General features: G+C 45.1%; 1 protein-coding gene across 13 annotated transcripts in view; it reads left to right on the top strand.

Moving 5' to 3' along the window:
• Positions 1 to 5754: 5754 nt before the first annotated feature.
• Positions 5755 to 20171, top strand: part of MED12L (mediator complex subunit 12L) — a 150577-nt gene continuing 136160 nt past the window's right edge. For 5 of the 13 annotated variants that reach the window (XM_055817192.1, XM_055817190.1, XM_055817188.1 and 2 more), the window contains exons 1-5: positions 5758 to 6279; positions 13149 to 13253; positions 15136 to 15327; positions 17212 to 17371; positions 19529 to 19698. In XM_055817192.1, the coding sequence (XP_055673167.1) occupies positions 6181 to 6279; positions 13149 to 13253; positions 15136 to 15327; positions 17212 to 17371; positions 19529 to 19698 (726 nt within the window). In that variant the 5' untranslated portion in view covers positions 5758 to 6180. Of the gene's footprint in view, positions 6280 to 13148; positions 13254 to 15135; positions 15328 to 17211; positions 17372 to 19528; positions 19699 to 20171 lie in introns of all 13 variants that reach the window. The other 8 variants (XR_008749407.1, XR_008749406.1, XM_055817186.1 and 5 more) reach the window with 4 other exon arrangements.

Genomic DNA, 20171 nt, shown 5'->3' with positions numbered 1-20171 from the left:
AGCGTTTCAGTTCAGGTTTCAAATGTACACAAACACATTTTCTCTTCTTTACAGAAGACCCAACCTACCCTGAGGCTCAGCAGCATGCTGGCTCCCGGTGCATCGTGCAGGCCATGCACTGCTGGGCTCCTGCTGCTGCTGGGCACTTGCCTTTCTTTGTGCGAGCCAAAGTCAGAGGCATGAAATAACCCATCCTCCAGGGTGTGGCTGACTCAGGGCCTCGGCTGGGACCAGAAGCATGGCCATCTGCATCAATCTGACTGCCAGTCACTTTGGCAGACGGAGGGCTGGATTTTTTTTCCTGACCATATCAACTTAGTGGTTTGTTAACTGGATGCATATCCATTGCAGGAGTACTCAAGTGGTTTAAGAATATCCTATCACATAGGCTTAAAGACAGAGTCTGGTTTAACTACGCAGGTTTTGAGACAACCTTGGCATTACTTGGCATTAAAATGAAGCAAGGCTGTGTACAGAAAAACGATTTACTACTGTTTTTTTTTTTTTTTTAAGCTAATGCTTAAATAAAGCTGTGGGTTGTGGTGTGATTGTTGTAACCAAAAAAATAGCATGCTGCTGTACTGCTGGGATCCTTAACCATGGAGCCTGCACTGTGCACAGTGCTGAATCCATACAGGTTTGGGGAAAATGCTCATTTTTAAAGACTGTTTTGAATACTTTACTTGAGCAGAATGCATTTATTCTTCCTTGAAGGACTCTGATGTTTTACTATGATTATCACCAACGCAATAGCAGTGAAAGGAACAGACTTGAACGTATGCATATAAAAATGGCCATGTCCTGGAAGAATTTGATGAGGGGAAATAATTTTTAATTGTAGTCACCAAAGCAGATAAATGCTTTTTTTCCAAGAGTCAGCTTTCTGATAGTCTTTCCATATGGAGAAATAGTTTATGCCGTGGAAAATTACGTAATTTTCTGAATGAGCTAAGATGTTTCAGAAGCCCTCAGAAAAGTGGAGGTGGCAATACAGGAGCAGCCAGCACAGAGGGGGTTTGCCTTGGTCCAGCCGTATCTTGCAGCAGGCTAGGCAGTGGCTGGTGGCGTGAGGATGGGCTGGAGATAACACTGTGCATAGAGAAGCTAGAAATTAGAGTGAAGGATTGTCCTGGAGTTTGCCCTGGAGTAACTTTTTCTTGGAACATTCGTTATCAGCTATGGATCCTGACTGCATTTGTTTGAAAACAGTTCAGTTAATATGTGCCATGGCAGACAATACAAGTCCCTTCCTAACTCCAGCTGTGAATTCTGCAGCAAACACTAAGGAGGCATCTGACAGGGTCTCTTTGTGTTTGTGCAGTAACACAATGTTGCTTTCTGGGCAGTTAATATTTCCTGGTATCTGGTCCTGTGTTTATCAAACAAGTATAGGGGGAAGAAAAAGGTCATGCTTTCTGATGTTAAAGGCTGTTGGTTTTAGAAAAGAAGGGTCTCCTTCAGTGAACTTCTGACAGGTTTTTGTAACATCTTCCCACTTCTAAAGCATGTGAAACAAATAAGAGGTTTACAGAGTGGATAATTATTACTTATTTACTAATGGATAATTAACGGAAAAAGTGAAGCTGAGGTATCTGATGATCACAGAAGATATTTTATTGCAAACGCTGTGTGCTCCCCCACAACAAATACTGCTTTGGATGTATGACAAGAACAAAGAAGGTGCAGCAAATCACAAGATAAAAAGAGGAAACAGAAACATTGGTTTCTTCCCTCAGAAGCATTACATTCGCCACTTTCTGGTAATATCACACTAAGAAGCAAGACTTAGGTGAATCACAGTTCAAGGACAAGCTTAAAAACTGAAGTAGCCAAGGAATATTGTAAAATTTCTGCTGTGTCTAGGATGATACTTAATTCCTGGCCCGAGTGTTGGGGTGCTCCTTTTGGGAGCAGTGCCTCATGCAGCATCATGAGCAGTTTCACAGCCTGCATTGCAGTCAGGTCTTTCCTGGTAGTTCCATCCTGTTTGCTGCAGAAGAGCCTTCCTCTGCAGCTTACTCATCTTGCTCAAGTCTTTTCTCCCATCCCATATGTCCAAGGTGTTACTAAATCTGCTCCTGTTTTTCACTGCAGTATGGGAGATGACTGCCCTTCTCTGCAGTGGCTCAGACAGGCTCTGGAGGCTCCAGCCATTACTGCCATAGCCCCCCTCCTGCATGCTGGCTGCTTGGGGCTTTGCCCTTGGTGAGGAGGCATGCTGCTCCTCCCTGCCTTCTGCCCTTCATCAGGTGTCAGCTCCTTTGTTCCCTGTCCCTGCAGAGCAATGCTGCACCCTGGGACCTCTCCCTGAATCCTGGCTGGTTGCTGCTCCCTCTTGGTCCTGCTCTTTGGTCCTGGCTTTTCTGCAAGCAGATTGCTGATGGAATGTTTTCCTGTCTCCCTAAATATCCATTTCTCCCTTCAGGCATGCACACAATGAAAAAGATAAAGGAAAGACTGTTGTCATTGTTTCGCTTATTTAAAAAAAAAATAGGGCAAGGCTTTATTATCAGACAATCTTGAGTGTTTGGATGATGAGCTATGCAGGGGTCCTGTCTCTTATGCTGTACCTGTATGGGGCACAATGGGAGGCTTGGGAGGCTTTTCAGCTTGTGCCTAACCTTGTAGAGGGCTTGGCACTTTTCCTCCCTGTTTACATGGTGTTGTCTGCTCCTGTGTAGCTGTTCCTGAAAAGGGCTGATTTTAAATTGTCATTGATGTACTTTCACCTCAAATTTTCCCTCAACTACTAAACTTTAAAAAAAACCACCACCTAAATTTAAAGAAATAGACTATAATGCTTCTCAACCCAAGTCACTGGAGTGTTGTATGAAGATTAACTAATTAATTTCAGTTTTCATTGTAAGTATAAGATGACATGTGAGTACTAGTGGTGATGTATAAAATGCTACCATCCTTGTGACTTCAGTCGCAACTGCGGGTGCTCGGCTCCTCTTTCAGTCTGTCCCCAGCATGAGCAGCACTATGTACCACGCCAGTTCACCGACTCTGCATTTGGCAACCAAGGCAGGTCAACAGTGCATGAGGTGAACAACCACTGCAAAAAATGCACTGAACTATTTTTGATGAGAACAAATGCCTGTTAATGAGGAGTGGAAAAGAACCACCTCCTTTTTTTCTCCCACAGATGCCTAAACCCTGGTTTGCTATACTGAAGGGTAAATATGCAATGTGAGATACAGACAGGTGAAGAACAGTAACTTGTTGAAAAGCAATATTAGCATGCTATTTCTAATGGGGCTTGAAATGTGCTGTGTGAACTTGATCTTTGGCAATCATTGCAGTCAAATGGACACTTATTTTTAATTTTATCAATTAAATTTATCCTATGGTAAAGTTAGAGTAGAAAAAGATTTTTGGACCTCCAAAACTGCTGCCAAGTTTTGCAAGAGATCTGGATTTTTATAACTTCTATGGATGAAAACTTCTATATATCCAGTCATGTAATGACTCATGATAGATGTAAAACTGATGCTGATTGTTTTGCTCTTTTCCAACATGTCACAATTGCTGTAGAATTAATACCAATTTACCAGGAAGGCCATCCTTGGTTGTAGTAGTGTTCAGGATGAAAACACCAAGAGTGATAATGACCCAGTGATGTGCATGTTAGCAGAAACACCTGTGGGAAGCTTGCATGATGGCACTCCAGCTGATTCTAGCCAACAAGTGGTGCCATTTGTCCCTCATTACCATGGGAACTGAATAGACCTGCAAATATTAACAATGAGATGTCCTTGAAGAAAGCATATAAACAATAATTAACCCAGTATTTTCAAAGTTATCCTCTATTTTTAACTACCATCAGCAAAGTCACAGCATATGACAAGAATTTAGTCATGATGGTAAAAAAAACCACCATACCACGAACTAGTATTTGCCATTCTTCTTTATTCGGAGATTATTCCTCAAATTCCCATACTAAAGTGGTGACTTAAGGCACAACTCACTTGACCAAAGGCAATGTGAAATACTTCTTCCCCTCTGAACAGAGATAGCTCAACCAAACCTGGCTTCCCTGGCAGTGTTTCTGGAAAAAACCTTAAAGCTTCAGGTCAGAATGTTTTCAGGCTTGAGGGTTTAAAAAAACCTGGATTTGAACCAGGACTTCACAAACATCAGGGACTGAACTGAGGACAGGAGCAGTGGATAGTGCAGATCTGTAGCCTGACTTGTGGACTTCATGGGGCCAGTCTCTGCTGGGACACCTGCGCTATAGGGGTGCTGTAAAATGCAGGCAAATCAACGCAGAACAGTGGGTGAAATCATGAGAGTGTCAGACCATTCTGCATGACACAAACACCACCAAAAGACTGGGATCTGTGTGTTTAAATGCATCAAGATGTGTTTGGCAAAGTCTCAGGAATAAAATATAAAGATACTACCTTAAAACATAAGTGATATTAATCTTCCCAAAGCCAGGGACCACAACACTGATTTAGTGTGCCAGTGTAACTTATGAAAAGCTCTGAAACATTTTTATCCACTGGTGGAGTGAAGGAAAAGAGCTGATAAACACTGCTGGTCTTTGGAGTGTGCCCTTGGATTGCATACAAAGTCTGATAAATCTGTCAAGGAGGGCACCTCAGAGCTAGATATTAAAGTCTGATGATCTCAGACTTGTTGATCCTCACTTTTGGTGAGCACCACAGCTGGATGCGTGAAAAGTAACTCAGTACAAAAGTGGCAAAGATTTAAGTAGACGATGCATTAACAAATAGGAGACAGGGTAGGGCATTACTACTCAACTTTATTGCTATTGCCTATTCAGCCTCAGCTTTTAAGTTGTCTGTGGCTTGATCAGAGAATTGCTTAGAGACAAAAAAAATAGGGTTTGCCTGTATTTCCTGTTCTTGTCCATATTACATTGGAACTTAAGCTCATTTGTAGAGTGCTGCTGTTAATTTTATTTAGACTTATTTGCAACTGATTGTTTAATCTTGTATTTCCAAAGTACCTCGTATTTGTACTGGCCTGGAGAAGTAGCACCAGGAGAGGACCTGGCACACGTAACAGGTAGAGAGGGGAAAGAAAGTGTTTTCATGCTGCTTTACTGTAATGCGAATACAGGGATGCACCTACCGCTCCAGCACCTAAGGAGGCGGCGCCGTGCGGGGCGAGGGCGTCTGCACGGCGGACACGGGCTGCGACCCAGCCCCGCGGTGGGAAGGCGGGTGCGGGCAGCCACCTGTGCCCGGGGCCCCTGGAGCCCGCAGGCTGTGATGTCCTGTTACTGTTGTTCTGAAGGTGCGCTAATTAGAAACCGCACCTCTACTGACACTAGGTTTCCTGCTTGGCCGATCCAGTGGGATCAGCGGATCTACTTGGGTGGTACAGGCGGGCCCCTGGGAGCATCCCTCGGGAAAAGCGGGGCACGGGGCCTGGGGCCGTGCACCGGGAGCGGCAGCCGAAGGGAGATGGACCAAGCGCCTCGTCCAAGGGCCACCCACGGCTGCAGCCCCACAGGGGTCACGGTCACTGCTGGCGAAGCAGCACGGTGCCGCTCCGTAGTCATGGGCAGGGGAGTAGGGGTTCTCCGACAGACCCCAAGCAGCCGAGCCCTTCGCGCCCTGCCCGGCCGGACGGCGGGGGCTGCGCCGTCCCCCGCGGTTAGCTGCGCCGGGCGCTAGAGCCGCCCCGGGAAGCCGAGGGACCGCTCCTGCCTGCCGCGGCGGAGTGCCGGCCCTACCTCCGCGGCGCTGCGCCCACCTGCGTTACTCCTCCGCTGAAGCGAACCGCGTCAGCAACGGGACCAGGCACGGGTGCCGTGTCCCTGCGGCGGAAGGGGGCCCTGCGGGAGCACAGCCGCCCGCGGGGGGAGCCGATCCCGCCAGGCCGGGCAGGCAGCGCTGCCCGCGCCCAGCCCCCTCAGGGACCGGAGATCCGCCGGCCTTCGCCCCGTGGCGGAGGGGCAGCGCGGGGCCCGCCGGCAGTGCCCGCGGCGGGGAGGAGGGCCCGGGGCGGTCCCGGCCGACACCTGCCGCGGGAAGAGCCGCGGTGGGCCGGGCTGCACCGCCCCCGCGCCCGTCCGCCGCCGCGCCGCGCAGCCCGCCCCCGGCGCGGCGGGGGTGAGGCGGGGGGCGAGCCGCCGAGTGCTGCTCCCTGGCGCTCGGAGCCCGCTCCAGCGCCCGCCCGCCGCGCCGGCGAACATGAGCGATCATGGCCGCCTTCGGGCTCCTCAGCTATGAGCACAGACCGCTCAAGCGGCCGCGCCTGGGTCCGCCCGATGTCTACCCGCAGGACCCGCGCCAGAAGGAGGTGAGACCGGCCGCAGCGTGCCTGCGGTGCCGGGGCCCTGCCGCCAGCCCCGTGCCCGCCTCCCTCCCGCGGCGGGCCGCCGCCCTCGCCTCCCGGCCCGGTGCCTCCCCCGAAACTTTTGAGCGGCGCCGGGTGGCCGCGGAGCCGCCCGCTGACTTGCATTTTCTGCGGCGAGGCGCGGGCGGCGGTCCCGCTCACCGCCACCGCGGCCTCGGCGCCTTCCCCGCTGGCCGGGAGCCGGACTCGCCCTGCGGGGAGGGCAGGGGCCCGGGCCGCCAGCCGTGAGGGACAGGGGCCTGTCAGGAGTACGGTCACCTCTCGTGAGGGGAGACCCCCGGCCCGTGAGGGTGAGCTGCGCCACCAGCCGAGGCAAGCGTGGGCCTGCTGAGCTGCCCACTTGTGTTTCTGAAGGGTTGGAGGGTTTTGGAGGTCAGCAAACACACCTGAAAACACAGAGCAGAGGTGAGCAGGGTTGTAGCTTGTACTTGTGTGCCTGCCTGTGGCTGTCCTGCTCCCAGGTGCCCCAGCCAGACCCACGGAGACCCCCGCCAGCCGGGGCAGGGGGCGAGCGTGCAGTTCGGGTGGGTGCTGCAGCACGGCTGGCACGGCCAGAAGCCATGGCGCTGGCTGTGGGCTCTCCCCAGCCTGGCTTCCCAGCCTCGCTTCTGAGCCGTTGGCCCTCTGTAGGTGGGTGGAAGGAGCCTCTGGTGGGCTTTTGTGGATGGGATGTCTCCCAGCAAAGTCGGTGGGTTTCTCTGAGATTTGCCTTGTGCGTTGTGTCATGAGTCATACTGGAAGCTGTGTGTGTCAGATACCCCTGCCTCTTGCGTGGTGGTCCAGGATGTCCTGTTCTTCTGGTGGTCCTGGCCCCTTCTTGTCCCGCTGAATTTGATGCTTGTAGAAGCCATCAGGCTTCATCAGTGAGGACGAGCTCCAGTTAAACGGAGCAAGCGCAGCAGGTCAGCTGTGCAATGCTCTTCATGCTTTGCTCTTTCCCTGGTCTGTTGTCTTGTTGAGACTTCCAGAAAGGAGGCTAATTAAGGGTAATTTGTTAAGTGTTCATGAGCGTTATCATCTGGCTCACATAGGCTGGAGAACGCCCAACAGAGAGTGACTGTTGGTCAGTGCTGGTTGAGAGGAGCTTGGACAGCACACAGTAAAAGATGCATATTCAAGTCCATTACTAATCCTTTGAGACATAGCTCAGTTTTTTGACCACTAGCATCTTTTCTGTCTGTTCACCCTTATGCCACTACTCATCATACTCACAAACTTGATGATTATGGTAACTAGAAATACTTCTCTAACATATTTTCTTTGGTGTGTGATCGTGACCAGGCATGCAGAACTGTATCTGAACTCAGCTATGACAATGTATGGAGATGAATTTTTAGCTCTGGACTGTTGAATATTTTTAGTCAGGTGGTGGATTGATTATTGTAGACACATTTATAAATATGCAGCCGGTTACAATAAGAATGGAAGTGGCGAGTGCCCAGATGGTTAATATTTAAAATACGTTTCATGGGTGCATTTGTAAGTAGAACTGCAACAGGCTCATTGTTATTTGCCATAATGTGATTGAAATGTGGCTTGGGGAAAGTCTTTGTTCCACGTGTGTACGTGCAGTGTTAGTGTGTGTTGTATGGGGGCATTTGCAGGAAACAGTCCTGTGCCATCCCAGCCTTTGGGCTGGTGAAGTCTTTCTGTCATTGGAAAAATGAGACAAATGCGGATTTATGGGTCCTAGTAGAGGTGGAAAGGGGCTGCCTGGTGATGTTAGTGTTGCCAGCTGTCGCCCTGTGCCTTTCTAAATTCCCTCTCTGCTAGAAGAGAAGCTAGCACCTCCAGGGACCCCGTGCTCTCATGCTCCAGAGCGCATTCACCTTAGTGCTGGGTGGGAATCTGTTACTTTACAAGATGTGGAAAGCTTGGGGTAATGCTTAGCCCCTGAGCGTTGGCGTGTGTCCTGTGTGCTCCATGCTCTCTGCAGAAATAAGGGGGTGGCAGAAGGGAAGTCTTTAAATTGCATAGCGCACAGCTTCTGCTTGAATGCAGTTACCTGCTGGGGCTGCTTTTAACACCTGGTATTGCTCTAAAAGAGAAAGATTTAGGAAGAATTAGCTTTCCTTGTCTTTCTGTACTGTTTTTTTTTTTTTTTTTTTTGAACCTTGGACAGTGCTTTGCACATAGTTTCTCCGTATAATCAGCAATTCCTGCTGCTGATTGTGGAGCTTGAGGGAGATTTGGAAATCATGCCCTGGCAGGAGCAGCTGATGGCACGTGTTCCGGTGGACTATTTTTCTAACACTTCTTGTGCTCTGGATTGTTGTTATCTCCATAAGATAGATAAAACATAACACAAATTGCGTTCATTACAAGCCAAAGATATGACCACTGAATGTACCATATCATCAGGGCCAGATCCTGGTGATTTTACTTGTGAGTAATGCTTTTAAATTCAGTTTAATTCAATTGCTAAGCACAAAAAAGCACAATCAACATCATTTTATGCTGAGAAATAGCCTTCTGGCAGAGGAAATTTAATTGCCTTCTCTGCACATAGCATGCATGGTTTGACCCTTTCAAGGCTCAGTTCCCTGACGTCTACAATCTCTAGTAGCCCAGACCACCTTCTCACTGGTAGGATGGGTAAAGCAGCTAAAATTTCTGTCAGAGAGACCTCTCCAGTGTTAATCCCCTTATGCCGCTTGGGAGTCTTTCTTGGCCCTCTCCATATCTGTTTATAACAGAACTTCATCTTCCTAGTCTCCGTTGCCTGTGGCTGGCTGTTGGGTAGGGCAGTTCCTTGCTTGCAACTTCTGAGCCGTTACTTCAGAGTGGGTAATGCTCCTCTAAATACTGTTATTCCTCTCTTCATCATGAAATGTAGCTTGTTTAGTAATCTATAACTGGCACAGTATTTTATACTGTCTTTTTGTAGTCAGCCGGCTCAGTATTAGATAAAACTTGAAATTTAGACAAAGTATGTAAATATCTATAATGAAAACAAGAAAGAATTTGAAAAATGGAACATGTTGAAAATAGTTAACAAAACATGGCCTTGGGAGAAGGGATAGGCACCACAAATATGTCAAGTTAGGGTGTAACAAGATAAGCTCAAGGAGAACCAAATGGTTAATAAGACCAAACAGAAAATTACTTGTACTGTGTGTGAACTATGCTAATTAGCATACTGAAAGTTACCCCCTCAAGCAAAGAAAGCCCGCTACTAACAAAGCCCTCTCCCAACAGAACATGTACCATGGAAGAAAAGAAAGCTGGATACCAGGCTGGTAAGAACCCATCAGAATTAAGCGTGACTGAACATAATTGTAAACAATTGTTCAAAGTATGAAATGTTTTACCATGTGTGAGAGGTGGGCTAGCTTTGTGGATTTGCCACCTAGCACCCATCTCTGCAAATTTATGCAATAAATGATATCTCAGCTCTGTAGGAGAGGCTGGCTCTTTGCATACCAGGTAACGAACTCTATGAGACAGCATCTTCTAGGAGTTATTATTTGATCTCATTGTTTGAACCAAGCCCAACACTGGGTAGCGTAAGCTGAGTGCAAGTGGAAGGCTGATGCTGCAGCAGCTACGCCACAGGTTGGAATCCTGGACTTTCATGCAGAGGGTTTGGGCCTCCAAGCTAAGGTGGTGGTTGCTCTGAGCTGCTGGAAGTACATGCCCTGTTGTAATAAAAAGACACAAAGCAAAAGATCAAACATGTGAGAGGATCTAAAAGTAATGACTGGTTAAAAAGATCAGTTTTGTTGCTTTCATGAGTTTAATATAGACAACTTTTAAAATTATTTGCTGAAGGAATATTTTGAGGTCAGGGAGAAAAAGAATGTCTTCCAAAAACTCCTTGGTTTTGACTGTTGAATAGTATAGTTCTATATATCATCTGTTTGCTCAGCTCAGGTGTCGGAATAAACTGGCCAGTTCCTTGTTTTTCAAAACCTTTAGACATCATTAGCTTTCTGCTTTTCTCTTACTGTTTTGGTGCTGCAGTCAGCAAGTGTTACTGCAATAATAAGGAAGGAGAAGAATGCTTAAGCTGAAAGACCTTGTTCCTCATAATTAAAAACAAATTAATATGGATTTGTACAGTCCAGAACACCCAACAATAATGCTTCGATGCTTGGTCCTAGCAGTCAGTGCATTTGTTCTCATCTAGATTTGAATGCCGCGACCACAGCTGGCTGGGTAGGTGCTACAGGTGCCTCCTCTGAACATGCTTTGTGAGAGTCCTGGCTGCGATGGGGTGAAGTTATGTGTGCAGGTTTAAGTTGGGGTCTGACTTCTTGTAGAGCTGAGCTCCTGTAGGGCTTCCTCTCTGTAAAGATAGCCATCTCTACATGTTGTGTTCACAGAGAGCGCTGCAGGTACTTCAGTGGGTCTTGAATATCCCACACAAAAGGATTAAAATTATTTCTGAAACGAACGCAATTTGGGCCTGAACGTTCATTTGGCTATTTAAAATTGCAAAAGGTTTTAAGCCTTGATTGGGCTCGCTTGGGGCCCTGCTTGACATTTTGAAAGGCAGCTTGGCATCCCTGCAGGAGCCCAGAGGATCCAGCGTGTTGCAGTGCAGAGCGTGTCACTTAGTGACAGCAGCATGCAGCACACCTGTCCTCTCATTAGGCGAGGGCTTGGAGATCAAGCCAAGTGAAGGCGGGCCTAACCCTGCTACATTCAGTATTGTGCAACTTAGCTGTGCTGGTGTTGCTGCCTGTTTGCCCAGGAAGCTTTTCCCTCTGCTAGGGGCCAGCTGTGCTCTTAGGCAATGACCCTGAGCTGTTAATGGAGCTGGCGTAGGTGAGATGTAATGAGAGCTTCTGTGAACATCCATTTTATTGTTAATTTGTAAAACTATCTCTGTGCATTGCATTCACAGATGATGTGTGTTTTCATTTTAGTCGGTGTTTGGTTATGCAACTGTGCTATGTTCCATGTTTAAAATTTCTGAGCTGCTGCTGAAGGCAGAGAGAAATCTGAGCTAATAATCTGAGACAGACAAAATGAAAACACTGATGTGTTTTCGTTGTCAGTCCATCCGCAGCTTGTTCCTACAGCAGTGGTAGATACAGCAGTACAACATACGGTTCTTAGTTATTTTCAGCATAATGATATATAGACAGCTTTTTTCGAAGGAGGAGAAGTTTAAAGATAACACAACTGGGGTTATCCATGGAAATAGCACTAATAGTAACATATACCTCTATCTGTTTGCCATTTACCTTTTATTTATTTGCTTATAATCTCTTTGATCACTTTCCTCTCTGCCTTTATCTGTGTTTTCAAGGCTGTCTTGGGGATAGTGTGGGTGGAGGAGTGTTCCAGCACTTCTTGTTGATTTCATTTAAAATTCAGATGAGGCTTGCTAACTTCATAAACTCTAGAGAGAAGAGATTATTTCTAAATACATTACTGTTTTCTGTGTTACTCCCGAACTTTGCAAAAATACTGAAAAGCAAAATGCATTGCAAAGCATCAGGATAAACAAAACGGAAGCTTCTGGGTTTCTGTTTTTGGGGAGACATGTGGCCCAAAACTAGTAATAAAATATTCTAGTAAAATTATGACATTCTTAACTTTATTTTTGCCTATTTTATTTGTTTGATTGCATGGCAGTTGCTCTTCATTTTTATAGGTTATTTCACAGTCAGCTTGGCGATTGTTCCACTATCTCACCCACTACCAGTGGTTCATGGACAGCTTGAACTTGTGTAGAGTTATCTTTGGTGGGAAGTAACTGATTCTTTGGGGGAGATCCGTGCCTTCTCTTCAGAGGGACATTAAGAAAAACAAATAAGCCAAGTTCCCATTCAACTGGTGCAGGTAAACCTTAGTCTGACAGGCATGTGATCCTGCATAAGTGAGTAAACGCATAGCCTCCATGGAAGAATATTAATTTGGTGAAGATATAGAGTGAAGACAGGGAAGGATGGGGCTCGCTTAGGAAGTTACACGCTGCATTTGTGAAGACTTGGGTGTGTGCTTCCACCAAATGCTACTGACCCCACTTCTGTCTGGTCTGTGCTCTTTCTGCAAATATGATCCAGCTAAGCCTGCTTAAATACCGATAAGCAGCAAAATGAAGGTGTGTTGGTAGTTAGGAGACTAGTAATGCTTCCACTGTGAAAGTAACTTCAGAAGAAATGGGTTTTGTTGCAACAGGGACAGATGTTCACTTGAAATTGTTTCTGCTGGAGGTGGTCTGCTTCTTATTTCAGTAGATGTTCTCAAATGGTGGTTGTGGGGCCACAAAGTGACATGGTAATGTTTTAAACTCAAGAAAACAAGGATGCAAACATGTTTTCATGTTGGTAAAATGGATGCGCATGATTCTGGCGATAACGAGGGATGTGCAGCAGCATTCTGTTGTGGAGCAATGCATCTGGTTCCAGTGATCCTGGTGTATCTCGAGGAGAGGAGGGTGCGCTGCTGCCCTTCCTCTGGTCAGGATGGCTGGTGACTGGCACTGTTTTCATGAGGAAGATTTATAGCTGGGTGCTAGGGAACACTCCAGGGTTTATGAAGGCTGCCAAGGCCTTGTTTCCTGCTACCCTTTTCATGGGCAGCAATCCTCTTTCAGGAAAACAAGTGGCATCCTTACCAAGTTATGGCCTTGAAGCCTGTAGTAAGGCAAACACTTACTGGGGACTGGAGGATAGGAGTGGCATCGTGTTCCCCTTCACTGAAATCCCCTGGGTGTGCAAAGTGCTTTGAGGGTTCAGGTGAACGCAGAGTGGAACATACTAGCAAATACATACATTTTCTTTATAAAAACGTGCTTCTCAGAATTATGTGACTTCTTAAATTGTCATTTCATTTTTTTCTCTTAAAACACTTTGCAGGATGAACTTACTGCAGTGAATGTGAAGCAAGGCTTCAGTAATGCACCTGCCTTCTCTGGAGATGAGCATGGATCTGCTAGAAATATTGTCATTAATGCCTCAAAGGTAAGACAGGGCTTTTCAGTCTGAGTATATTCACTGAAATTGGAACCAAGCTGGCTGGGGTTGCACTTAGTTCTTGACTGCTTTGCTTTCTAGTTGGAAGTCTTCATATTAAAGTTAATTACAGAACTAACGTAAGAAGGCTGCACAGTGTTTCTGCTATCTACTGTTATCAGCCTTCAGAGGAAAACATGGATGCCAAGAGCAAAACGTGACTAGCACACTTCAGTGTAGAAGAGATGTTAATTTTTGCTCTTGTTCTTTTATTTGCTTCACTTACAAAGACAGTAGTGACTCCTTCCCTGGGAGCTCCTAGTATTTACACATCTTTAGCCTGCTTTCATCTTGTTATCTGTTTCATCAGGGTGTTTTTTGCCAGGAGAAACTGGTCACTGTGGTCCAGGTCTCTTGAAAATGTGTTCTTGGATTGTCTAGTGAAATTCAGCTTAGCTTTCCTGCAGTGTTTTTTGAGTATCAAAGAAGTGTGATATACAGAAGAGCAATAAAAATAAGTAAAATATTAGTCCTTCAAATTGAAAATAGTAGCTGTTTAGGAAAAAACCCAACATCCCCTATTTCTATGAGGGATTTGTCCAGATTCATGCACAGCCTCCCTCCCTCGCCCCCAACACCCCCCCCCCCCCCCCCGGCATTCTGTTGGGAAAGCAGGAAGAAGTGGTTTCAAAGGAGACTGTTGTCAAGAAGCTTATACAAATGTTTTCAGCCAAAGTAATTTTCTGCTGTTTGACTTTTAAAATATATAACTTTTTATGGCTTATTGGAAAGTGTGAATTTACTTACACATTGATGCTCTTTTAGTTTAGCGGAAGAAGAGATACAAGTAAATAACAGGGTTGCTATTGTTGAAATGTTAAAGGTTTTCCTGTTACATTCTTCTGATTTTGTTTTCTAGAATTGTTACTTGCACGCGCTTTCTGTCTTATGTTTTAATTATTCGTGTTTTTGACTATTGAACATAAGTGTTTGAAAAGTAAAATGGAATTTCACAAGAAAGTGCTTGTAGTTATTTGGAAGATTTAAGTGTAGAATTACCATAATAAGTTCAGTATCTCCTAAAAGCTTTTCATATATTTTAAAATTACCTAGCTATGAATATATTTATTAGAAAATAAAACATTTTATTCTTACTGACAGGCCTAAAAATTAGTTTCTATTACAGTAATTTTGAAAAGTAAATAAGCTTACATGGGAAGTAAAACTTATATTGGTTTTTTTTCTGCTGTTTTGGGATTGAAAATGCTGGGGAAGCAAATCTTGCAAAGCTTTTTATTTTGGATGTATGGAGTAGTAGTGGAGGTGTTTGGAATAGAAATCAGAGCACTTCCTAGATTACCCAGATCTTTGAACCTTTGCCTGCTGTAACTAATGATGGAAAGACAATCAAAGTGGTTCTTGCGAGAGCGTAGTTTGTTCTAGATAGAAGCAAAAAGCCAGTATTTACACACTTTATGCTATGGTAAAGTGTAAATAAGGGGAGGAGGGTTCTGAGACCTGGTAAGAATACCCTGAACTGCGGCCTGAATCTGAGACGCTGATCAGCCAAAGGGATGTGGCTCTGGGCATTCACCATGACCTGGCCTAAACGGCAGCTGTACCTCTGGTATCTGGGGACTGGTCATCTTGGGCTTGGTTTTGCTGACCTGCACCTTCTGCAGTGATACTGCAGAAGTGTTGCATGAGTGCTTAAAATCAAGAATCCCCATCTCCTAGCTGCAGGGAATTAAAGTGTAATCTTATTAGATTGGTAGCCTGAACTAGAGTGATTACTGCATCTATTCACGTGGAAATCCTTCGTGCATTAATGTAGGATAGATGCTTACCTACTGCGTTGTCATATATGTTTTGCCTTTTTTTTTCTCACCAGATTGGCGCTTACTTTAGCAGCATACTAGCGGAAAAGCTAAAACTTAACACTTTCCAGGACACAGGGAAGAAGAAACCACAAGTAAATGCCAAAGACAACTACTGGCTGGTTACTGCTCGGTCTCAGAGTGCAATTCACAACTGGTTCACAGATTTAGCAGGAAGTAAACCCCTGACTCTCTTAGCAAAAAAGGTATCAAAATACTCCTTCCTCCATTTCTTGGATATTGATTTGTACTGAATTGGGCTGTAAGAATAGGGCAGTATTTCTGAATGTGCTGGATGTGGAGCAGTGCTGGAGGCAGCTGCTGCTGTGCAGTGTGTTCCCTCTCTGCAAGGAGGGTGCCTGGGCAAAGGGGAACTTGGGATCTAGCTGGTAAGAAGTTCCTTTGAATGACTATGTTTCAGCTCAGGCATGTTTATTGTATTGACAGCCAGATTCTTTGCCTGTACACTTCACTTCAAGGGTCTATTTCTCAAGCAAAGGAACAGTTTACAGAAATTCTTGTGTCTGGCAAGGACATAGTAAGCTAGGAAGCTGATGCATTCTTAAAAGAACCTACCCACTAACTCCAACCCCTTTGTGTGCTCTTTGCATTTAAATTTGTATTAACAATTTTTGTTTAACAGTCTTATTAGTTGCATTCTTGTTAAAGTTTACAGTTAAGGAGAATTCTTGCTGCTTTGTAGCAGTCTGTATAACTGGAAGAGGCAATTTTGAACTATCTTTTTGGATCCTGCATGCTGTTAAGAACAGCAGCACAAAATAAGTTTGAAGTGGTCATTAAAACTCATCCAAGGCAGTATCTAGAACACAGTAATAAAGGTGCTTTTATTTGTGCCTTTCTTTCCTGGAGCTCTGTGTACAAGCAGCTAATCTGACAGTATCTGGGATTTTTTATGAGTATAAATTGAACTGAAACAGGGAACTTGTACTCCAAGACTATTGAACATAAATGGATCAAAATAACAGAAGGTACAAGTTTCACCAGTTTTTGGTCTGTTGCCATGCAGTTGGTGAAGAATATGTGCTGCTTTGCCACCAGTAGAGCCACCAGAAGAACAAGAGCTTTGCTGTGGCAAGCATGCCACCACCTTATGTTTCCCCTTAATTTTCTAAGAGGTTAACTTTGTGACTGGAATTGCTAGAGAGATGTCTTTCATTATTTTAAGTTTGTTTTTTCTTTTTTAATAACCATATTTATAAACCCACTGATAACAGTAAATAAGCATGTTAAGAACACTGAAATCGATTCTGTAGAGTCCCTAGACTGACCATTGAAGAACATAACAGGAGAGGGTCAGTGCTTTGTTTGCTGCTGTCTTCAGTGCCGATGCACCTCTGTTCACACACTCTGTCAGAAAGGTTGAGCGTGCCTGAAGGAGCAATGAGGATTTTTTGGTAGGTTGTGCTTGCGCTCCCTTCTGTCTGCACTGGGTATGAAATGTCTTGTTCTCACATATGTTGCTTTAACAATGCATTTCGAAATTATTCTACGTTTATGTGAACAATGTAAGGATTGCTGTGACCCAATAGGGTGACTCTTTACCTGGAAGTCTTGTGGGACCAGCCCTGTTGTGTGCATAGCCAGTGCAGGCTGTATTGGCTGGCCAGGCTGTGTTTCCCTGGTGCACTCTGGTTATTGTGGACTCTCCTGAACCAGGGGCACCCAACAAAACTGACAGCATCCGTGTCGATGAGCCCTTACCCAAACCCTTGGTATATCCATTTCCCAGAGCTTCTGAGGACTAGCTTGCAGGACTGTTTCTGCACTTTGCATGTCTTTGGCTGTATTGAGAGGTTTGCTGGTGGCCCTGTAGGCATGTCTGAGCAGGGGGAAGGATGCTCCTGATGAAACGTGGGGGAAGCGTGGGGCAGTATCTCTTTTTCGTTAAGTCTCTTAGTTTCTGTGTGTCTAGACAACAGGTGCTGGCAGTGTAGCGAGTTCCTAGGCTGATGAAGAGTTCTGCCACTGTCCAGGTAGTGCGGGGTTGAGCAGAGGAGGCCTGGGCTAACCCACAGGTGCCAGCTGCTATTTGGACTGTGTGATATAACTTGCTTCCTGTTTCATTTCAGGTTCCTATTCTCAGTAAAAAAGAAGATGTTTTTGCTTACTTAGCAAAATATTCTGTGCCACTGCTGCGAGCGGCATGGCTGATCAAAATGACATGTGCCTACTATGCTGCTATTTCTGAAGCTAAAATCAAGAAACGCCAGGCCACTGACCCAAATATTGGTAAACAACCTCTAATGTCTAAATGCATAATAATAGCTGAAGGGGCCTGCTCCTCTTGTTTGTGGTGGGTGACTTGCAGTTTCCTTCTCCCAAATTCCCCTTTTGCTCTTCACACCAAGAGATGCTGAACAGCCCCTCTCTCCAGCCTTTCAGGTTGTCTTCCCTTTCCTCTTGAAGGTTGTAAGCATTTTTTGAGTAGACCCTAGCAGGAGGCTTGGAGCAGACAGCAAGTGTGGGCTGGTTGTTTTCCTAATCTGGTGTGAATACCTCTGCTAGCGAAAAGAGAGCATCTGTGCCTCTCCTGAGGGACTGAAGTGGTGATGCTGTGCACCAAGACTGGGGCTGTTCCTTTGCTTGGGACGTGTGCTCATTAGGGTGGAGTTAAAACAAACACCCTCTTGGTTGTCTGGAAGTGGGGGAGAAAGGGGAGTAAGGAGGAGGTGAGGAAAGCAGATTGTCCACTCTGTTGTGATAAATTGGTCTAGACCTAGTTTGCTGTGGCTGGGAGTAGTAGCTCTTTAAAGTAAAAGGGGTTTGTGCTTACTGGGAAGGTTCACGTGCATCGGGGTAGGCAGGTGCTCCTGCTCTGGTTCTGCTTCAGGATGGTGCCCATGGTGGCACCTGCTTCACAGCGAGGATGAAGGAAGCCGGTAAAGGTGTCTTTGGGCTGAGGGACCCATGACTGTTACGAACAAGTATTCTGAAGTAGGTTACTGAAGATTGTGTCCTCTGTCCAAATTCCCTGTTTTGCAAAGGTTATCGAGAGCTTTTTGGGAAGTAGTTTGCTGCATGTTACTGAGCAGCCTTTGACAGTTCCCAAAATGTTTTATATCTGTGCCTCAGGTAACAGAAAGGGGGTTACATGGTTTCCTAACTCAGTGGCACAGAGATATTGGTAATTGCTTTGGGAAAATATTCTTTCATACTGTCACATGAAATAAGTTTGAAGTAGTAGATTTGGAATTGTTTTTCCAAAAGTGAGTGAATGTTTGAAGTAATGTGGTTAAACTGCTCTATGGAAACACTAAAACCCGCTAGCTTCATACAGAAATTTCAGTGGATATGGATAGAAAAGCATTCAACACGTAGTCTGTTTATGTTGACAGAACTGCCAGTTACAAATGCAAAGGGAAAAAAGAATGAACGCGCTAGCTGAAGTCTGAGGTGGGTAGTAAACAGTGAAAAATAGTTGTGTTTGAGAGTGGTAGTTCCTGTAACTGACAGTAAACAGGCTTAGGTTGTCAAAGCAACTGCATTATGTATTCATAGAAGAGTGTGCTCTTCTGAAATGTGCTGCATGCTGATTAAATACAGCTCTGTGAGATGTTTGTCTCTGAGATACTAACAAATAACATTGGTTGTTCCAGTTACTGTTAAGAGAATGCCTGCCTTACAATTCCTCTTTTCCCAAAGCTTTATGTGTATGACCAAGCAAGTTTGTTCACTAATTTCTCCAGGTTATGCTAAATACAGAATTGTTACTGAAGCATGGAGGAAAACCTGGTAATTTTTAGTAGGTTTCTGTATTTGCTAAACAGCACTACTGACTTATCTAGGACAAAGGAAAGATAATCAGTCTTGCTTGCAGACCTCTGCACTGTGCTGGTCACTGTGACCTAAAAAACTGCTCCTGAGCTTTTGCGTTCTTGTCAGAGTAAAAATCTGGAGGAGTTGTCTGTTACAGAATGGTTGTAGAAAGAACAGTTTTACATCCCATTGCTTGTGCAAAGTCCTGGTGAGTTTTATGTTGGCTGTATTTCGAGGGAGAAGGAAGAGGGACGTAAAGGTCCAGATGGAAGGAAGTAATGGAGTATATTTATTTTACCTATTTCAAGGCTGTTTTGTGGCTGAATGCTGAAATCTGATGAAAGAGACAGGTGATTCCCTAAAGGCATATTTTTGTGTCAGTGCCTTTTACGTCATGCGAAGCTAGCAGGCTGCTTACACACTTGACAGTATCTGTGCTTTGAGACCAATGCACAGGAGAGGCATGTAAGAAGTCCGTTAATTCCCACTAGGTGCTGCATTATGCAACCATGGGTTAATGCTTTAGAGGAATATATTTGATGACAAAGGCAATGTAAGTTTGTTTCAAATCTCACTGTGAAAGAAACCTTTTATCAGCTGAAGTGTTCTAATTGTAGGCTTATTTTGTAGAATGGACTCAAATTATAACCAAATACCTTCGGGAGCAGCTGGCAAAGGTTGCAGAGTTCTATCATGTGACTTCCAGTCAAGGCAACAGCTCTGTAGTGATGCCTCAAGAGATGGAACAAGCCCTGAAGCAGTGGGAATATAATGAAAAATTGTCATTTTATATGTTTCAGGTAATACTCCAAGAAGTGCATGGATTTTTTTAATTTTTTTTTTTTAGGTTACCATTCTTGGAAAGTTCAATTTTAGAACTTAGTGGTAGCTTTTGTCATAAGACTTGCATAAACTGTAAATGCTAATTAATTTTAAAGATTTGCTAGCTGAAAAAGCTTTGATTTTCTTAGCGTGCCTGATTGCGATTGCAGCAAGGTATTCAATTATTCTCTCTTCTGTATCCCATGTTTTTAAGGGTCTTTTAAATTATTTTATATCAGGCTGCAGCCACCGTGGTGCGTGAAACCTTGGGTGTTGGAACGGTGGCCTGGCTGTTCAGTTCCACATGGTTCTAGCCCAGAATAACTCTGGTTGTTTCTACCCAAGGTTAGAAATATCGGAAGGGTTGCTGGGAGGGAGTCTGTCAGCCGTAAGTCAGACAGCCTGCTGAATTTGACCTGCTGTACGCAGCTGCTTCCCTATTCATAGGACT

The sequence above is a fragment of the Falco peregrinus genome, chromosome 12 (genome assembly GCF_023634155.1).
Source record: "Falco peregrinus isolate bFalPer1 chromosome 12, bFalPer1.pri, whole genome shotgun sequence".
NCBI lineage: Eukaryota > Metazoa > Chordata > Aves > Falconiformes > Falconidae > Falco > Falco peregrinus.
Note: the sequence above shows the minus strand (reverse complement) of the source record. Positions and strands in the feature narration are given on the sequence as shown.